Source organism: Scyliorhinus torazame, chromosome 15 (assembly GCF_047496885.1).
Source record: "Scyliorhinus torazame isolate Kashiwa2021f chromosome 15, sScyTor2.1, whole genome shotgun sequence".
Lineage (NCBI taxonomy): Eukaryota > Metazoa > Chordata > Chondrichthyes > Carcharhiniformes > Scyliorhinidae > Scyliorhinus > Scyliorhinus torazame.
In genome coordinates, this window is record NC_092721.1 from 79,358,721 (window position 1) to 79,380,233 (window position 21,513).

At 56.5% G+C, this 21,513-nt stretch overlaps 1 protein-coding gene across 5 annotated transcripts in view; it reads left to right on the forward strand.

Annotated features, from left to right (window-relative positions):
• The window catches only part of tdrd3 (tudor domain containing 3), a 182,556-nt gene that overhangs the window by 103,342 nt on the left and 57,701 nt on the right, over positions 1-21,513 (forward strand). For all 5 annotated transcript variants that reach the window (XR_011935141.1, XR_011935142.1, XM_072476317.1 and 2 more), the window contains exon 10: positions 3,604-3,729. Coding sequence is in view for 3 of the 5 variants with exons in the window: in XM_072476317.1 (XP_072332418.1) it covers positions 3,604-3,729 (126 nt within the window). In the remaining 2 variants the exon portion in view is untranslated. The remainder of the gene's footprint in view (positions 1-3,603; positions 3,730-21,513) is intronic.

The window sequence follows — 21,513 nt, forward strand, 5'->3', positions numbered from 1 at the left end:
ACGTTTTGGCTAATCAGAGCTCTGATCAAACCATATTTTTTTGTGCTGTTGGCATTTTTGTCAATGAGACTACGGAGAAGAGCTACAAGATGAATCCAAGATATCTGAATGAGGAGGGCAGATTAGAAAGACTTGAGGTTCTGTGGTGGAGATGGTATACATAGAAACATTCGTAGAAAATAAAAGCAGGAGGAGGCCATTTGTCCCTTCGAGTCTACTCTGCCATTCATTCTGATCATATAGTTCAATACCCTGATCCCTCCTTCCTTCCCCATATCCCTTTAGCCCCTAGAGCTATATCTAATTCCTTCTTGAAATTATACAATGTTTTTGCCTTAATTACTTTTTGTGGTAGTGAATTCCCAGATTCACCATTCTCTGGGGGAAGAAATTTCTCCTCACCTCGGTCCTAAAATGTTTACCCCCTTCTCAAACTATGACCCATAATTCTGGACTTCCCCCACCATTGAGAACATTCTTTCTGAATCTACTCTGCCTAATCCTGAAGAATTTTACAAGTTTTTAATGAGATCCACCCCCCCCCCCCCTCCCCCCCCCCCCCCCCCCCTCCCCCCCCAACTCTTCTAAACTCCTATGAATCGCATCCTAACCAATTTAGTCTCTCCTCATATGACAGTCCTGCCACCCCAGGAATCAGCCTGGCTTATGACTGGTAAATGCAGCAAGGAAAAGTGCAAAAACACCTTGATTGCCAAGCTAGTCGGGTCAACATGGGTGCTGCTACCATCACCCTTTGAACCTCTGCACTCGCACTCTCGTACACAGTAGCAGAATTTTAAGCCCCTGTTTGATCAAGATCACGCACACACAGACACACACACAGTTGACACCCAGCTGAATGCTACCATGCGTATCATTACTGGAACACTACACTCAACACCACTCCCTTGGCTCCCTGTTCTGGCAAACATCACTCCTCCACATATCTGCCGACTTGCAACAACCCACAAGATGATCGAAATAGTTCTCAATGCCCCCCACTTGCCACTCGATCCTGATCTATTCAGGCCACCCAAGGTATGACTCCCATTATGGCCAATCTGGATACCCCCCCCCAAAGAATGGTCCAGCCTTAACAGGTTCAGGACTGGCCACGGCCCCAACTTGGCCAACCTCCCAAAGATGGGACATTAGTGTCAGCCTCCTGTGCCTGTGGGAGAGAGCACACTATGCACCACGTAGAAACATGTCCAATCCACAGACTCAACTGACGCTTATCCACACTCAACATGGGGCAGCACGGTCCCATAATGGTTAGCAAAATTGCTTCACAGCTCCAGGCTTGGGTCACTGTCTGTGCGGAGTCTGCACGTTCTCCCCGTGTGTGCGTGGGTTTCCTCCGGGTGCTCCGGTTTCCTCCCACAGTCCAAAGATGTGCAGGTTAGGTGGATTGGCCATGCTAAATTGCCCTTCGTGTCCAAAATTACCCTTCGTGTTGGTTGGGGTTACTGGGTTATGGGGATAGGGTGGAGGTATGGTCTTTGGTAGGGGTGCTCTTTCCAAGAGCCGGTGCGGCCTCGATGGGCCAAATGACCTCCTTCTGCACTGTAAATTCAATGATTCTATGAACACAGCAGGATCGGATGAAACTGCATATTATCCTTGTTGCATGAATCATGGGCGGGATTCTTCGGAAACCGGCGGGGTGTGCAACTCCGGCGCGAAGGAGTGGCGTGCACCACTCCGGCGTCAGGCCGCCCCAAAGGTGCGGAATCCTCCGCACTTTCAGGGGCTAGGCCGGCGCCGGAGTGATTTGTGTCGGCTGGTGCGGAAAGGGCTCCGCTGGCCAGCGCGAGTTGGTGCATGTTCGGAACGCCAGCGTGTACTGGCGTCATCCCAGTGCATGCGCGGGGGGTTCATCTCCGCGCCGGCCATCGCAGACCGCTACACCAGCCGGCGCAGAGGAATAGAGTGCCCCCCGGCACAGGCCCGCCCGCGGATCGGTGGGCTCTGATCGCGGGCCAGGCCACCATAGGGGCACCCCCCGGGGCCAGATCCCCCGCGCCCCCTCTAGGACCGCAGAGCCAGGTCCCGCCGGCAAATACCTGTCGTAACCTACGCCGGCGGGACCCGCCAAAAACGGGCGGCTACTCGGCCCATCGCGGGCCGGAGAATCGCCCGGGGGGGGGGGGGCGCTGCCAGCGGCTATCGACCGGCGCGATTCCCGCCCCCGCCAAATCCCCAGAGTATTCGGCAGCCGCGGGGGCGGGATTCACGCCGTCCTTGGGTCGGAGAATCCTGCCCCATATCTCTGCCCAACACTAAAGTTACCGTTTGGGGCCCATAAACTAACCCCACAATTGTTTTCTGTCCCTTGTCATTTGTTACTTCCATTTAAATTGATTCTGAGTGGCTTCTGAACTAAGGCCTTGTTTCTTTACGGTCTTTGTTCCATCCTTTCTCTGAGAGCTACTTTCATCTTTTTCCACTTGTGCTTTTCATTTCTACTCGTCAAGTACCTGACAATATTTAATTCCCAACATTGGTCACTCCACAGGCACACCTGCCTAATTGCCATTAAATTTAACTCATTTACTTTTTTTGTTGCTATTAAATTGCCTATTTTATAGTAACTGCTCTGCACAGATATAGCTTTAACCTTTTTCTATTTTTCACTGATATCGTCTTGGTCAGCATTGTCCCATTACCTTTAAGCCCCCTGTCCCATGTTCTGTATTATTTTAGCTAAATCACTTATTTACTGACATTTCTATGCTTTTGAATTTATCTTTTCTTAAATCCTCCCGCCTGCCTGACCTAACACTCATTAGTATAATACTGTATCTACTGGCTGAGTTGTTTCAACACCTTGATTCTCCAAGCCTGGATCCTTTCTTCCCCATATCCTTTCTTCCTCTCATCCTTGCCGTATCCTTTATTATCCTTTCTTCCTCTTATTCTTCCTTCCTCTCATTCTCATCTTATCCTTTATTGTCCTCTCTTCCTCTCATCCTTACCTTATCCTTTATTTCCGACACTGCATCCCACCACCGTCTTCCACTTTTCGGTTTTGCCTGCCAGTTCTAAAGGTCAAGTATCCTGGGATATTTAATCCCCAAACTTGGCTTCTCTGCAATCATACCTCCATAATAGCTGATCAATTTCACATTATTGGATGAGGTTGGATTAAGGCCATGGAGTGATATGCAAAGAAGGATTAGAAATTTAAAATCTGAGACATTGTTAGAGCGGGAACCACTGTATGGAAGTGAACATGGGTGAACAGGAATCTGTGAATTAGAATATGGGGAGCAGAGTTTCCTCTGAGTTCAATTTATGGAGAATGTATGTTTGGAGCACGACCAGGAGAACATTTGAATTGTCAAGTTGAGAGGTAACAATGATATGGATGAGGGTTAACTGCTCGAGCTCTCTGGTTGAATACTGCACCAGATGTTTGCATTTTGCTGCTGTGTAGTTCAAGGAGCCAGTTTTTTTTAAACAAGGTTCCAGCAGATTTGTGGCATCAAGAAACTTGTTTCAAATTGTGTTTAATTTGTACATGTATTCAAACTTAATGTCGTGTTCACTTAATGTGTTTGTTTTTAATTGACAAACTTTCTTTTGTTCGATATTGATTAGGAAAGGGTCGAGGTCGAGGCCGATCAAGACCTGAAGAAGATGACGATCTAGCAAATGCGAGACCATCTGCACCTAGCACGTTGTTTGACTTCTTAGAATCAAAGATGAGTTCGCTGAGTGTTGAAGGTAGGTTTTGTTTGCAGTGTGAGGGAGAAGAATGTTTAAACTGGAGGTTGATTCTGAATCTGTCTAATTGAAGATTCTTTGAAAATAATAAGTAGTTTATGTTGAATTGAGATTTTTCTCACTAATTCATGGGATATGGGCGTTGCTGGAGAGGCAAGCGTTTATTGCCCATCCATAGTTTTCCTTGACCAACTCCCGCATCAGCATATCAACATCCTGGAGTTGCCATTGACCAGGAACTTAACTGTACTACCCATATAAATGCAGTAGCTGCAAGAGTACGTCACAGGCTGGGAATCCTGTGGCAAGTGACTCTTCAAACTTGTTCACCATTTGCTAGACAAAGGTCAGGAGTGTGATGGAATACTCTCCACTTGGGATTGGATGAGTGCAGCCCCAACAATACACCAGAGGTTCTGCTTGGACAAAAGCTGCTTACAGTGCAGAAGGAGGCCATTCGGCCCATCGAGTCTGCACCGACCCACTTAAGCCCTCACTTCCACCCTATTCCCGTAACCCAATAACCCCTCCTAAACGTTTTGGTCAATAAGGGCAATTTATCATGGCCCATCCACCTGACCTGCACGTCTTTGGACTGTGGGAGGAAACCAGAGCACCCGGAGGAAACCCACGCAGATACAGGGAGAACGTGCAGACTCCACACAGACAGTGACCCAGTGGGGAATCGAACCTGGGACCCTGGCACTGTGAAGCCACAGTGCTAGCCACATGTGCTACCGTGCTGCCCATCTTAAACATTCATTCCCTCCATCACCAACACACAATGTGTATTGTATACAGAATATACTACAGCCATTCACTGAACCTCCTTCAACAGTACCTTCCAAACCCATGACCTCTACCAACTAGAAGGACAAGGGCAGAAGATGTATGGGAACATCACCACCTTTTTAAGTTCCGCTCCAAACCACACACCATCCTGACATGGGACGATATCACCACTCCATCAGTGTCACTGGGCCAAGTCCTGGAACTCCCCAACAGCACTCTAGGTATACCTCCATGATGGATTGCAACGGTTCGCGAATGAGGCTCACCACTGCCACCTCAAGGGCAATTTGTGATGAGCAGCAAATGCTGGCTTTGCCAATGATGATCCCAGTGCATGAAAGAATAAAATAAATCCTTTTGAGTTATTTGATGCCAGGCATTCCCCTGACCAATGTGACCCAAACATGAATATTTATTGAGCTTGTGCATTAGAATCAACCAAAGTCTGTAATTAAATACCACTCGGATCTCTCTCATTTTGGGAGATAATCCTATAGTTACAGGTGCTAATTTACACAGTTAGAAAATGGAAACCTGTGTTTTCGGGATTTCTTTAAGGTTGGGACAATAGGTAAGCAGTATGTTCGTTGTAAAATGAAAATATGAAGATCTTCCTCAGTTATCATGTTTGTATGCCTACTTAAAATCGTGATAGCAATATATGAAATAGTTACCTTTCGCATTGGTAACCTGATGAACAATTGAATACTGATTCTGAGCTACCTGTTCTAAAACGATCTAAGTCGGGCTTCAATGATCAAAGTAGCATTCGTTCAACAAATTTGCAGTCACGATTATTTTGACCGTAATTGAAACCTCAATCATATTTTCAAGCAGTGCATTCCAGATTGTAACCACTCAGTCCAAATACACTACATCAACACCATTGTCCTTATCAATCCTCTGGTACATCATCAAAAAAACTTAATCAAGTTGGTTAGAATGTTTTGCCTTTAACAAATCTGTGCTGGCTTTCCTTAAGTAATCCATACTTGTTTAAATGATCCATAACTCTGACCTGAATTCACCAAGGTTAAACCGACTGGCCTGCAGTTACATAGATTTATATAGAATTTACAGTGCAGCAGGAGACCATTCGGCCCATCGAGTCTGCACCAGCTCTTGGCAACGGCATCCCACTTAAGCCCACGCCCCCACCCTATCCCCATAACCCAGTAACCCCACCTAACCTTTTTGGATACTAAGGACAATTTAGCAGGGCCAATCCACCTAATCCACATCTTTGGACTGTGGGAGGAAACCGGAGCACCCGGAGGAAACCCACGCAGAGATGGGCAGAACGTGCAGACTCCACACAGACAGTGACCCAAGCCAGGAATCGAACCTGAGACCCTGGAGCTGTGACGCACCAGTGCTAACCACTGTGCTACCGTGCCACCCACAGTTGGCTGCTGGGCTTATTCTTACACTTTGATTACATTTTTACCTCTGTATCCAAGACGGATTGGAAAACTGTCGTACTTCTGCAATTTCAACCCTTACTTCTCTCATCTTCCTTTAACATATCCTATCTGGCCTTGGTGACTGAATCAAGTTCTTTAAGGACATCAGGCCTTTCTAGTACCTCTGCTTTATTGATTCTTAGCCCAGTTTATTTTTCAAATACATCTTTCATTGTTACTTTGGTCACATCCTCTTCCTTGGAAGAGGATTAAAGTACCCTTTTACTACCTTTTTACTATTTATATGCTGTTGGAAAACCTTTGGATTCCCCTTTGTTAGATAGTACATTATGCTCTCTCTCTGCTCCCCTTCTTTTCCTTGTCACTTCCCTTCTAAACGTTTTGTGTTCAGCCTGGTCCTCATTTGTATTGTTATAAGTCTTACGACACCAGGTTAAAGTCCAATAGATTTATTTGGAAAGACAAGCTTTCGGAGCGCAGCTTATTCATGGCTAATGTAAACCTCATGATGCAAAGTTCACTTCACCTAAATCTTCCAATATTAACGCTGGATTCACTTAACTTGCCTCATTTCCCAGAACCAGATCTAGCATTTCCTTCCTCCTCACTGGGCCTGAAATGTACTGAAAATGCTCCTAGGTACACTTCAGAAATTCTTTCCCCTTCCTGCCCTTGTGCTGTTACTACCCAAGTCCAATTTAGGACGTTTGAAATATCTTTATTTTCACTACTTATGGTTCCCGCATCTCTAATGTTCCTACAGATTTGGTCCTCTACCTTTCCTGCTGGTTGGGGAATCACAGGATACACTCAGTTGTATAATGACACCTTGGGTTGTTTGTTAACTGTAACCAAATAGATTCTGTCCTTGATCCCTCTAAGACATTTCCTGATCAATATTGCTACCCTTCCTTTCTTTCATTCCTTCCCTATCTTTCTTGAATACCATGTGCCCATGTATATTTAGTACCTAGTTCTTTCAATTTTGAAGCCAATCTCCATTAACGATTCACATTCCTAGCCTGTAGTTCACTAACAATGCTTCTTCTTTTTGTATCTTCTTCTCCTCTTCTTCTTAGACCCTTGGAGTCCACACGGGTGCTTCCACACTAAAAATGAGTTCTCCGTTGCCTGAGGAGTCCAATGCGTGACCTACAGTCTCTGGCACAGGCGGCGGCGGCGGTGGGGAGGGGGGGGGGGTGTGCACAGGGGTGCAGATCGTGGTTGGAGGAGCAAGCAGGTGGGGTTCCCAGGTTGCCACGTGCAATTTCCCTGTCTACTCTTGGCGATGTAAAGCAAAGTGTTCAGCTCCTTCCCAGATGCTTTCCCTCCACATGGGCTATCTGGCAATCTTGGACCACGAGTTCCCAGGCCTTGGTGGGGATATTGCACTTTTTCAAGGAGGCTTTGAGGGTGTGCTTGAAGCGTTTCCTCTGCCCGCCAGAGGCTCGCTTGCCATGTCAAAGCTCCAAGTAGAGTGTTTGTTGGGACTCTTGTGTCAGAATTTGCGGACGATGTTGCCCACCCAATAGTCGATCGAGCGTGGTCAGTGCTGCAAGACTAGGGATGTTGGCCTGAACAAGAACACTGATGTTCGTGTGTCTATCCTACCAATGGATTTGCAGAATCTTGTGGAGGTAGTACTGGGGATACTTCTGCAGGTTTGAGATGTATGCTGTCCGTAGTCCACATCTCTGTCAAATAGGAGGATGGGTATCAGGAGTGCCTTGTAGACCATGAGATGGGTGCCGGGTCTGAGGTCCTGGTCTTCAAATACTCTATTTCTCAGGTGGCCAAAGGCTGTGCTAGCACACTGAAGGCGGTGTTGAACCGTGTTGTTGCTGTCCGTTCCTGTTGAGAGTCAGCTCCCGAGATATGGAAAGTGGTCCATGTTGTCCAAGACCTCATCATGGATTTTTATAATGGAGGCAGAGGGGGGTAGTTGGGGGTGGAAGTGTTGTGTGGCAGGGGCAGGCTGGTAGAGGACCTTTGTCTTACGGATGTTTAGTGTAAGGCCCGTGCTCTCATATGCATACAGTGAAGGTGTTGACAGTGACTTGTAGCTTGGTCTCCCAAGTGTGTGCAGATGCAAGCATTATCTGCATACTGTAGTTAAATCACAGAGGGGGGACAACCATGGATCAAGCCTGCTGGCAGTAGAGGTTGAACAGATTCCCATTTGTTCTGTAGTTTACGTCCATTCCAATGGGGAGCTAGCTGAAGGGGAGATGAAGCATTTGTAGCAAGGAGATTGAGAAGAGCATCAATGTAATGACACAGCATTGCTTGACCCCGTTCTGAACATGAATTGGATCTGTGATAGATAGGTTGGTCAGAATCATGTATATCATCATGTAGGCAGAAGATGGTGACAAACTGTTGGGGACACCCTGAACAGAGGACGGTGCTCCGTAATCCCTCGAGGTTGACAGTGTCGAAGACTTTTATGGTCAAAGTAAGCCATGTGAATTGGTCGGTACCATTCCCTGCATTTCTCCTGTAGTTGCCATATGGTTAAGATCACTTCCTTTGTGCCCCTTCGTGGGCAGAATCCGATTTGGGACTTGGGAGGTCTTCAGTCACAGGGAGAAGGTAATTAAAGAGGAATCTTGCGATGACCTTCCCTGTGGCCAGCAGCAGGGAAATTCCTTTGCAGTTACTGCAGTCAGACTGGTCACCTTCCTTGAAGATGGTCATGATTATGGCATCTCTGATCCACTAGCATATTCCCTCCCTTCCAGATAAGGGAAATTAGCTCATGTATTCATGTCAAAAGTGCTTCTCCACCATGCTTTAGTGCTTGAGCATGGATTCCATATGCTCCTGATGCCTTGTTCTTGATTGCCTTTTTAGGAAAACAAAGCTAGTTTTAAGGGATTTTTATTTATATTGGTAAACATTAGAAATAAAGTGCAATTTTAAGTGTGTTAACTTTAATGTTTCTGTGCTTGGAAGGGTGAAACCTATAGTTGGATTCATGCTGGACAAAGTTGTATGTATGTAGCTTGGTTTCCATTCCAACTGCGATTCTATTGTGCTGCGAGAGAGGGTTACGGTGTGAAGAATAAATAGAACTAGCAGGGGTTCATGGCAACTGGAGGCCCTTGTTGGGATAAAAAAGAGCTCATAAGTTTTAGTTTTAGCTGAATTTATGGGCGGTTGAAGACAAGACCTTGGGGAGTGAACATCCTTCAACTTTGCCAGAAGAAAGGTTTGACAGAAGGGGAGCTACAAAGAGGCGGGCTTCCTAAACTTCAAGTTACAATCCGGATAACCAGGGAATTGCAACAGAAAGAATGTTTAATATGACGAGTTAAGAGAACAGAGACCCAGGTTTGGTTCAGAAGAATTCAAAGAAGATTAAACAAAGTGTTCCGAGTTAAAGAGACAGCTGTAGGAAACGGATTTAAAGTGGAACAGCAGCCTCCAAAGGTAAATCGGACGTCTGATGCCATTTCAGTAGTCTGAGAATCGAGAGTTAAAGCAATTATGAGCAGTTTGCACAGCAGTCAAGACAAAGAATTCCTAAAGAGATTGGTGTAAAACCTGGACTGGATTAACTGTTAAAAGTTTAATGGAAGCATGTAATTTGGAAAACTTGGTCTGGATTTTAGAATACAAACTACTTAACATAGATAATAGAATTTACAGTGCAGATGGAGGCCATTTGGCCCATCGTGTCTGCACAGACCCTTGGAAAGACCACCCCACCTAAGCCCTCACTTCCATCCCATCCCCATAACCCAGTAACCCCTCCTAACCTCTTTTGGACACCAAGTGCAATTTATCATGGCCAATCCACCTAATATGCACATCTTTGGACTGTGGAAGGAAACCGGAGCACCCGGAGGAAACCCACGCACACACGGGGAGAACGTGCAGACTCCGCACAGACAGCATACTTCTGAAAGAAGATTTTAAAGCTTGTTTTTGGGAGTGGAATGTAGAAACTCTCAAGTGACAAACATTCCGAGGAGGCATCCGCAAATGTTTACTTGGGGTTCAGAACGGGGTGCATCTACTTACCCGCAGTCCTTTTGAGTGCTCAAAATGGAATTTGTGTTAACAAGACCATTGTAGATTAAGATGTACTTTGGAACCCGTGTTAATCCTAAACCTGAGCGTAATTGTTAAAATAAAAGGGGAGTAAAGGCGTATTGTATCATCATCCAATTTTTTTCATGTTAAATAAATTTTTTTGTTGAAACTTATTAGCGGTCCTGTGACAGTCTTCCTCCACATTGTATAAAAAAACAATAAATGTTCCGGTTATTTGAGCCAGTATTTAATTCTGGGATCCTCACGTCCAGTTAAAACATCAACTGGGATTGTAACACCTTTTCTAACTCATGCCAGGTTGGTGTTGTGATGAGATGGTGATGGGTAGTATGCTGTGGGATGGCAGAGTCTCTGTTAAGGCTGCCTCTCTTCTTGGTGAGCACATCTTTGTTCTTGGCCTGCACAAAATAAACCTCTCACATCATGGTTGTCAGCTAACTGCTGGATCTTGTGCGCTTTCTCCACCCACCATCTATTCTTTAGGTTGCGTGTTTTTTGCTGGACCTTGCCCTTCAGCTGTCTGTAGAGCTGCTTTTTTGCTCTCTGGTTAGGTTGCTGTTTAAGGTTAAGAAAAGCATTGCACTTGCAGCTTATCAGCTCCTGGATCTCCTGGTTGTTCTCTTCGAACCAGTCTTGGTGTTTCTTGGCGTCTCTTTGGTGCAGATTATGGAGGACTTGAGGGTCGCTGAAAGTTGTCAGGTTGGCAGTGATGCATTGGCTGAATAGGGATCTCTTATCAGGATCTATGAATGTCACCATCTTTATTTTCCTGTGGCATTGTTTCTGTTGCCACCGCTGCTTTTGGGCTGCATTGATGTTGATCGTAGAGCAGATTAGATGGTGATCCATCCAGCAGTCATCGAAGGAGTTACGCATGTCCCTCCAGTCCCTCACTCGGACAATGATGTAGTTGAGTGAGTGCCAGTGCTTGGAGCAAGGTTATTGCCAAAAGGCCCTATATTTGTCTCTGATGGAATGGTGTTGCTTCTGACATGGCAGGGTTTTCGGTGTTTTGATTCCTAAAATGCAGTGGCTGCCTCATAATAATAATCTTTACTGTCACAAGTAGGTATACATTAACACTGCAATGAAGTTACTGTGAAAAGCCCCTAGTTGCCACATTCCGGCACCTGTTCGGGTACACTGAGGGAGAATTTAGAATGTCCAATTCATTTAACAGCATGTCTTTCGGGGCTTGTGGGAGAGCGTGCACACTCTGCACTGACAGTGACCCAAGCCGGGAATCAAACCTGAGACCCTAGCGCTGTGAAGCAACAGTGCTAACCACTGTGCTACTGTGCTGCCCATGAGGATGGCGTTGGTTCGATTCCCCGCTGGGTCACTGCCTGTGCGGAGTCTGCATGTTCTCCCCGTGTCTGCGTGGGTTTCCTCCGGGTGCTCTGGTTTCCTCCCACAGTCCAAAGACGTGCAGGTTAGATGGATTGGCCATGATAAATTGTCCTTCGTGACCAAAAAGGTTAGAAGGGGTTATTGGGTTACGGGGTTAGGGTGGTAGTGAGGGCCTCCATCTGCACTGTATGTTCTATGGCCTCTCACTGTTAATGGCAGCATTGCTTCTCGCTCGCTGTTCACTGCCCCGTAGCTTGCCGCTCGCTGTCGACAGCCCTGCTGCTCCTCGCTCGCTGGCACGCCTGTACAGGAAGGGAGAAAGAAGAGTGAAAGAACAGTAGTGATAGGAGACTCATTATTTATGGGAACAAACCAGCGTTTCTGTGGCTGTAGATGTGACTCCTGTATAGGGTGTTGCCAGGGTCAAGGATGTTGTGGAGCGGTTACGGGACAGTTTTCTGCGGGAGAGTGATCAGCCAGTTGTTTCGGTCCATGTTTGTGCCAATGACTTGGGTAGGAAAGGTGATGATCCTGAAAGCAGACTTTAGACAGCTAGGAAGGAGATTGAAAATTAGGATCTTGGTAACAGTAATCTTAGGATTACTCGCAGTTCCACAAGCAAGCGAGTATAGAAACAGGAGAATTAAGTGATTAAACATGCGGCTGGAGGGGAGGGCATCAGGTTTCTAAGGCATTGGGACCAGTTCTGAGGAAGGTGGGATCTGTACAAGCTGGCTAATCTGCACCTGAACATGACTGAGATGAATATTCTTGCAGGGATATTTGCTAGTGCTGTTAGGGGTTGAGGGAGTATTTAAACTACATTGGTAGGGGGATGGGAACCCGAGGGCAAATTCAGAGGAGGAAGCAGGAGATGGAGAATTAGTGAGTGATTCTGAAAAAACAGCAGCACAGGTTTAAAAAGTGTGCAGCACAGGAATTTGGCAGTGTTGTACCGAAGGCACGGATAAACACATGGCAGTATGATATCATCGCTATAATAGAAATTTGGTTTAAGAAGAGGCGAAAATGGCAGCTCAACATCCCTGAATATAGAGTTTTCAGGTCTGATAGGGAGGGGTATAAACGTTGGGGGTGTAGAATTATTTGTCTTTTCACAGTAACTTCATTGCTGAGTTAATGTAAGTCTACTTGTTACAATAAAGAACCAATTACAGCTGAAATGTTGGAGGATATACTGAGTGAAACATCTAATGAGGCCACATGGGTCGAGCTCAGAAATAAAAAAAAGGGTATACTGTAGACCCCCCAGTGGAAGGAAGTTAGAAGATCAAATATGTAGATAGATTTGAGTGCAAAAATAATTGGGCCGTAATCGTTGGTGACTTCCCCGATATTAATTTGGACATGAGCAGCGTGCAGGACAATGAGGGCACCAAATTCTTGAACTGCATTCGTGCAAATTTTTTTAACCAGCACGTATTAAGCCGAAGGAGATTTAGTCTTTGGAAATGAAGCAGGGCAAATGGATGAAGTAGCAGTGGGGGACCATTTTGGAGATAGTGACCATAATATAGCTAGATTTAGCATCATTATAGAAAAGGACAAAGATAGAAATGTTTTAAATTGGGGAAGGCAAATTTTGCAAAGCTAAGAGGTGACTTGACAAGAAGGAAAAACGGTGTCAAAGCAGTGTGAGGCATTCAAAGTTAAAGTTCTAGGGGCACAGTATAGACATGTCTCCACAAAGAAAAAGGGTGGTACTGTGAAATCTAGTGGCCCTCTGGTTATCCAGAATCATACAGGCCAAGATAAAGCCGAAAACGAAAGCTTATGGCAATCACAAAATACCCAATATTTAAAGAATCTGGAGGAATATTGAAAGTACAGGGGTGAAGTAAAAATGGAAATTAGGAATGTAAAGAAAGGATAAGAAAATACATTCCGAGTAAGAGCATAACTAAGGAAAAGGTAGAGCCGATCAGAGATGGACATGGTAATTTGTGGGTTGATTCAGAAGATGTGGACAGGGTTCTTGATGGGTACCTTGTCTCTGTCTTCACTAAAGTGAGGGATGATGCAGACATTCGAGTTAAAGAGGAGTGTGAAATATTAGATACAGTAAGCATAGTGAGACAGGAAATACTAGAGGGTCTGGCATCCTTGAAGGTGGATAAATGACCAGGGCCCGATAGATTGTATCCAAGGCTGTTGAAGGTGGCTTTCCGTGGTGCTCCACCGTGCTCCGTGTTGGGGCCCTTGATTTAGGCTTAAACGAGGGTGGCACGATTGGGAAATTTGCAATTGACACGAAAATTGGCAGTTTAGTTGATAGTGAAGAGGATAGCTGACAACTCTCGATTGGTGATAAATGCACAACTGTTAACTTTCTTTTGCTGGGATGTTGTTTTGCTGTTTCTGTTTACATTTGGAATAAAATATCTTTTTTAAAAAAAAAAACCCTCCAGAATGATATCAATGGTTTGGTTCAGTGGGCAGAGAAATGGCAAATAGAATTTAATTTGGAAAAGTGTGAGGTAATACAGCAGTTGTGAATGCAGAATAAGTGAACCCAGATTCAAACAGATGCAAGCTGAATTTAAAGTTGATGGCGTGAGTTCTTTAACCAGTGATCCACTGACGTTCACTCTAACACATGCGCATTCTCGCTCTCGCGTGCTCTAATTCTCCCACGCGCGCTCTCATGCGCGCTCTCGCTGTCTCACCCACGTGCTCTCGCTGTCTCACCCACGCCCTCTCGCTGTCACACCCACGCGCGCTCGCTGTCACACCCACGCACGCTCGCTGTCACACCCACGCCCTCTCGCTGTCACACCCACGCCCTCTCGCTGTCACACCCACGCCCTCTCGCTGTCACACCCACGCCCTCTCGCTGTCATACCCACGCCCTCTCGCTGTCACACCCACGCCCTCTCGCTGTCACACCCACGCCCTCTCGCTGTCACACCCACGCCCTCTCGCTGTCACACCCACGCGCGCTCGCTGTCACACCCACGCGCGCTCGCTGTCACACCCACGCGCGCTCGCTGTCACACCCACGCGCGCTCGCTGTCACACCCACGCGCGCTCGCTGCCACACCCACGTGCGCTCGCTGCCACACCCACGTGCGCTCGCTGCCACACCCACGCCCTCTCGCTGCCACACCCACGCCCTCTCGCTGCCACACCCACGCCCTCTCACTGTCACACCCGCGCCCTCGCTGTCAATCCCGCGCCCTCTCGCTGTCACACCCGCGCCCTCTCGCTGTCACACCCACGCCCTCGCGCTGTCACACCCGCGCCCTCTCGCTGTCAATCCCGCGCCCTCTCGCTGTCACACCCGCGCCCTCTCGCTGTCACACCCACGCGCTCTCGCTGTCACACCCACGCGCTCTCGCTGTCACACCCACGCGCTCTCGCTGTCACACCCACGCGCTCTCGCTGTCACACCCACGCCCTCTCGCTGTCACACCCACGCCCCCTCGCTGTCACACCCACGCCCCCTCGCTGTCACACCCACGCCCCCTCGCTGTCACACCCACGCCCCCTCGCTGTCACACCCACGCCCCCTCGCTGTCACACCCACGCCCCCTCGCTGTCACACCCACGCGCTCTCGCTGTCACACCCACGCGCTCTCGCTGTCACACCCACGCGCTCTCGCTGTCACACCCACGCGCGCGCGCGCGCTCTCACAACCGCACACGCGGCCTCGACTCTCGCCGCTGGTGGACTCGACCCCCGTCGTGCGTTGTGGCCCGCGGTCTCTCAATCCCCTCCCCATAGTCAAGCGTGGTCTCACCCCCCCCCCCCCCCCCGCACGCCATTGCTGCGCGTGGTCTAGCCTCTTCCCCCCCCCCCCCATTACCATGCGTGGTCTAGAGCCCCCCCCCACCATTGCCACGCGCGGTCTAGCCCCCCTCCCCCACTGCCGCGCGTGGTCTAGCCCCCCCTCCCCCACGGCTGCGCGCGGTCTAGCCCCCCCTCCCCAATGCCGCGCTCGGTCTAGCCCCCCCTCCCCAATGCCGCACGCGGTCTAGCCCCCCCTCCCCATTGCCGCGCGCGGTCTAGCCCCCCCCTCCCCATTGCCGCGCGCGGTCTAGCCCCCCCCTCCCCATTGCCGCGCGCGGTCTAGCCCCCCCCCCTCCCCATTGCCGCGCGCGGTCTAGCCCCCCCTCCCCATTGCCACGCGCGGTCTAGCCCCCCCCTCACCATTGCCGCGCGCGGTCTAGCCCCCCCCTCCCGACTGCCGCGCATGGTCTAGCCCCCCCCCCATTGCCGCGCGCTCTCCCTCCCACCCACCCCCAATTCCCGAGCGCGCTCTCTCTCCCGCGCGCGCTCTCTCTCCCGCGCGCGCTCTCTCTCCTGCGCGCGCGCTCTCTCTCCCGCGCGCGCGCTCTCTCTCCCGCGCGCGCTCTCTCTCTCCCGCGCGCGCTCTCTCTCTCTCCCGCGCGCGCGCTCTCTCTCTCCCGCGCGCGCGCTCTCTCTCCCGCGCGCGCGCTCTCTCTCTCTCCCGCGCGCGCTCTCTCTCTCCCCGCGCGCGCTCTCTCTCTACCGCGCGCGCTCTCTCTCTCTCCCGCGCGCGCTCTCTCTCTCCCGCGCGCGCTCTCTCTCTCTCCCGCGCGCGCTCTCTCTCTCCCGCGCGCGCTCTCTCTCTCCCGCGCGCGCTCTCTCTCTCCCGCGCGCGCTCTCTCTCTCCCGCGCGCGCTCTCTCTCTCCCGCGCGCGCGCTCTCTCTCTCCCCGCGCGCGCGCTCTCTCTCTCCCGCGCGCGCGCTCTCTCTCTCCCGCGCGCGCGCGCTCTCTCTCTCCCGCGCGCGCGCTCTCTCTCTCCCGCGCGCGCGCTCTCTCTCTCCCGCGCGCGCGCTCTCTCTCTCCCGCGCGCGCGCTCTCTCTCTCTCCCGCGCGCGCGCTCTCTCTCTCCCGCGCGCGCGCTCTCTCTCTCCCGCGCGCTCTCTCTCTCCCGCGCGCTCTCTCTCTCCCGCGCGCTCTCTCTCTCCCGCGCGCGCGCTCTCTCTCTCCCCGCGCGCGCGCTCTCTCTCTCCCGCGCGCGCGCTCTCTCTCTCCCGCGCGCGCGCTCTCTCTCTCCCGCGCGCGCGCGCTCTCTCTCTCCCGCGCGCGCGCTCTCTCTCCCCCGCGCGCGCGCTCTCTCTCCTCCCGCGCGCGCGCTCTCTCTCTCCCGCGCGCGCGCTCTCTCTCTCCCGCGCGCGCGCTCTCTCTCTCCCCGCGCGCGCGCGCTCTCTCTCCCGCGCGCGCGCTCTCTCTCTCCCGCGCGCGCGCTCTCCCCCCGCGCGCGTGCTCGCTCTCTCCCGCGCGCGCGCTCTCTCTCTCTCTCCCGCGCGCGCGCTCTCTCTCTCTCTCTCTCCCGCGCGCGCGCGCTCTCTCTCCCGCGCGCGCGCGCTCTCTCTCCCGCGCGCGCGCTCTCTCTCTCTCCCCGCGCGCGCGCTCGCTCTCTCTCTCCCGCGCGCTCTCTCTCTCTCTCCCGCGCGCGCGCTCTCTCTCTCCCGCGCCCGCGCGCTCTCTCTCTCCCCCGCGCCCGCGCGCTCTCTCTCTCCCGCGCCCGCGCGCTCTCTCTCTCCCCCGCGCCCGCGCGCTCTCTCTCTCCCCCGCGCGCGCGCTCTCTCTCTCCCGCCCCCCCCCCCCTCGCCCGGTCCCCCCTCGCCCGCGCTCTCTCTCGGCCCCCTCGCCCGGCCCCCCCTCCCTCGCCCGGCCCCCCCCTTGCCCACGCACTCTCGCCCACCCCCCCTTGCCCGCGCTCTCTCGCCCGTCCCCCCCCCCTCGCCCGCGCTCTCTCGCCCGTCCCCCCCCTCTCACGCCCGGCCTCCCTGTGCCCGTCCCTCTCTCGCCCGGCCCCCCCTCGCCGGCGCTCTCTCACGCCCGGCACCCCCCCTCGCCCGCGAAGTCGCTCTAACCCAGCCCCCCCACGCCCTCTTGCCAGGCCCACACTCACCCGCGCACTCTCTCTCGGCCCCTGCCCGGCCCCCCCCTCGCCCACGCTCTCTCGCCCGGCCACCCCTCGCCCAGCCCCCCACTCGCCCGCGCTCTTTAGCCCGGCCCCCCCCCCCTCGCCCGTCCTCCGCGCTTGCGCTCTCTCGCCCGGCCACCCCCTCGCCCCCGCACTCTCGCCTGGCCCCCCCTCGCCCGCGCTCTCTCTCGCCCGGCCCCCCCTGCCCGGCCCGCCCTCGCCCGGCCCCCTAGCCCGTGCTCTCTCGCCCGGCCCCCCCTTGTCCGCGCTCTCTACCCGGCCCCCCCTTGTCCGCGCTCTCTACCCGGGCCCCCCTCGTCCGCGCGCTCTCGCCCGGCCCCCCCCCCCTCGTCCGCGCTCTCTCCCCTGTCCCCTCCTCGCCCACGTTCTCTCACCCGGACCTCCCTCGCCCTCGTTCTCTCACCCGGCTCATCCACGTTCTCTCGCACGGCCCCCTCCTCGCCCGCACTGTCGCCCGGCCCACTCCTCGCCCGCACTGTCGCCCGGCCCCCTCCTCGCTCGCACTCTCTCGCCCGGCCCCCCCCTCGCTCACCCACTCTATCGCCCGGCCCACCCTCGCCTGCGATCACTATCGCCATGCCCCCCTCGTTCACGCACGCGCTCTCTGTCTCACGCCCTGTACCCCCTCGCCCGCGAGGTCGCTCTAACCCAGCCCCTCTCGCCCGGCCCCCACTCGCCCACGCTCTCTCGTCTGGACCCCCCCTCGCCCGCGCTCTCGCCCGCACCCCTTGCCCGCGCTCTCTCGCCAGGCCCCCCTCGCCCGCGCTCTCTCGCCCGGCCCACCCTCGCCCGCCCCCTCACCCGCGTTCTCTTGCCCGTCCTCCCTCGCCCGCGTTCTCTTGCCGTCCCCCCTCGCCCGCGTTCTCTTGCCCGTCCCCCCTCGCCCGCCCCCCCTCGCCCGCCCCCCCCTCGCCCGCCCCCCCTCGCCCGCGCTCCCTCTCTCGCCCGCCCCCCCCCTCGCCCGCGTTCTCTTGCCCGGCCCCCCTCGCCGGCCCCCCCCTCGCCCGGCCTGCCTCGCCCTCGCTCTCTCTCTCGCCTGCCCCCCCCCCCCCCTCGCCCGGCCACCCCTCGCCCGCGCTCTCTCGCCCGGCCCCCCCTCCCGCGCACTCTCGCCCGGCCCCCCCTTGCCCGCGCGCTCTCTCTCGCCCGCCCCCCCCTCGCCCGGCCACGCCTCGCCCGGCCCCCCCCCTCGCCCGCACACTCTCACCCGGCCCCCCCTCGCCCGCGCACGCGCTCTCTGTCTCACGCCCTGCATCCCTCGTCAGCGAGGTCACTCTAACCCGGCCCACCACGCCCTCTCGCCTGGCCCCACCCTCGCCCACGCTCTCTTGCCCGGCCGCCCATCGCCCACGCTCTCTCGCCCGGCCCCCCTCGCACACGCTGTCTCGCCCGGCCCCCCTCGCCCACGCTGTCTCGCCCGGCCCCCCTCGCCCACGCTGTCTCGCCCGTCCCCCCCTCGCCCGCGTTCTCTCGCCCATCCCCCCTCGCTCGCGCTCTCTCGACCGCCCCCCCCTCTGGCCCGGCCCCCCCCTCCCCGCGCGCTCTCTCTCGCCCGGCCCCCCCTCACCCGCGTTCTCTCGCCCGGCCCCCCCTCGTCCGCGCTCTCTCGCCCGGCCCCCCCCCTCGTCCGCGCTCTCTCCCCTGTCCCCTCCTCGCCCACGTTCTCTCACCTGGACCTCCCTCGCCCTCGTTCTCTCGCCCGGCTCATCCACGTTCTCTCGCACGGCCCCCTCCTCGCCCGCACTCTCGCCCGGCCCCCTCCTCGCCCGCACTCTCTCGCCCGGCCCCCCCTCGCTCACCCACTCTATCGCCCGGCCCACCCTCGCATGCGATCACTCTCGCCATGCCCCCCTCGTTCATGCACGCGCTCTCTGTCTCACGCCCTGTACCCCCTCGCCCGCGAGGTCGCTCTAACCCTCTCGCCCGGCCCCCACTCGCCCACGCTCTCTCGTCTGGACCCCCCCTCGCCCGCGCTCTCTCGCCCGCACCCCTTGCCCGCGCTCTCTCGCCCGGCCCCCCTCGCCCGCGCTCTCTCGCCCGGCCCACCCTCGTCCGCCCCCTCACCCGCGTTCTCTTGCCCGTCCTCCCTCGCCCGCGTTCTCTTGCCGTCCCCCCTAGCCCGCGTTCTCTTGCCCGTCCCCCCTCGCCCGCCCCCCCTCGCCCGGCCTGCCACGCCCGCGCTCCCTCTCTCGCCCGCCCCCCCTCTCCCACGTTCTCTTGCCCGTCCCCCCTCGCCGGCCCCCCCTCGCCCGGCCTGCCTCGCCCGCGCTCTCTCTCTCGCCCGCCCCCCCCCTCGCCCGGCCACCCCTCGCCCGCGCTCTCTCGCCCGGCCCCCCCCTCTCCCGCTCTCTCTCGCCCGGCCCCCCCCCTCGCCCGCGCTCTCTCGCCCGGCCTCGCCCGCGCTATCTCGCCAGGCCCCCACCACGCTCGCGCTCTCTCGCCCGGCCCCCCCTCGTCCGCCCCCTCACCCGCGTTCTCTTGCCCGTCCTCCCTCGCCCGCGTTCTCTTGCCGTCCCCCCTCGCCCGCGTTCTCTTGCCCGTCCCCCCTCGCCCGCCCCCCCTCGCCCGGCCTGCCTTGCCCGCGCTCCCTCTCTCGCCCGCCCCCCCTCGCCCGCGTTCTCTTGCCCGTCCCCCCTCGCGGGCCCCCCATCGCCCGGCCAGCCTCGCCCGCGCTCTCTCTCTCGCCCGCCCCCCCCCCTCGCCCGGCCACCCCTCGCCCGCGCTCTCTCGCCCGGCCCCCCATCTCCCGCTCTCTCTCGCCCGGCCCCCCCCCTCGCCCGCGCTCTCTCGCCCGGCCCCCCCTCGCCCGCGCTCTCTCGCCCGGCCCCCCCTCGCCCGCGCTCTCTCGCCCGGCCCCCCCTCGCCTGCGCACTCTCGCCCGGCCCCCCCTTGCCCGCGCGCTCTCACTCGCCCGCCCCCCCTCGCCCGGCCACGCCTCGCCCGGCCCCCCCTCGCCCGCACACTCTCACCCGGCCCCCCCTCGCCCGCGCACGCGCTCTCTGTCTCACGCCCTGCACCCCTCGTCAGCGAGGTCACTCTAACCCGGCCCACCACGCTCTCTCGCCCGGCCGCCCATCGCCCACGCTCTCTCGCCCGGCCGCCCATCGCCCACGCTCTCTCGCCCGGCCCCCCTCGCCCACGCTGTCTCGCCCGGCCCCCCTCGCCCACGCTCTCTCGCCCGTCCCCCCCTCGCCCGCATTCTCTCGCCCGTCCCCCCCCTCGCCCGCGTTCTCTCGCCCGTCCCCCCTCGCCCGCGCTCTCTCGACCGGCCCCCCCCTCTCGCCCGCCCCCCCCCCCCTCCCCGCGCGCTCTCTCTCGCCCGGCCCCCCCTCACCCGCGTTCTCTCGCCCGGCCCCCCCCCTCGTCCGCGCTCTCTCGCCCGGCCCCCCCCCTTGTCCGCGCTCTCTCCCCTGTCCCCTCCTCGCCCACGTTCTCTCACCCGGACCTCCCTTGCCCTCGTTCTCTCGCCTGGCTCATCCGCGTTCTCTCGCACGGCCCCCTCCTCGCGCGCACTCTCTCGCCCGGCCCCCCTCGCTCACCCACTCTATCGCCCGGCCCACCCACGCCTGCGATCACTCTCGCCATGCCCCCCTCGTTCACGCACGCGCTCTCTGTCTCACGCCCAGTACCCCCCTCGCCCGCGAGGTCGCTCTAACCCAGCCCCTCTCGCCCGACCCCCACTCGCCCACACTCTCTCGTCTGGACCCCCCCTCGCCCGCGCTCTCTCGCCCGCACCCCTTGCCCGCGCTCTCTCGCCCGCACCCCTTGCCCGCGCTCTCTCGCCCGGCCCACCCTCGCCCGCCCCCTCACCCGCGTTCTCTTGCCCGTCCTCCCTCGCCCGCGTTCTCTTGCCGTCCCCCCTCGCCCGCGTTCTCTTGCCCGTCCCCCCTCGCCCGCCCCCCCTCGCCAGGCCTGCCTCGCCCGCGCTCCCTCTCTCGCCCGCAACCCCTCGCCCGCGTTCTCTTGCCCGTCCCCCCTCGCCGGCCCCCCCCTCGCCCGGCCTGCCTCGCCCGCGCTCTCTTTCTCGCCCGCCCCCCCTCCCCTCGCCCGGCCACCCCTCGCCCGCGCTCTCTCGCCCGGCCCCCCCTCTCCCGCTCTCTCTCGCCCGCCCCCCCCCCTCGCCCGCGCTCTCTCGCCCGGCCTCGCCCGCGCTCTCTCGCCCGGCCTCGCCCGCGCTCTCTCGCCCGGCCTCGCCCGCGCTCTCTCGCCCGGCCTC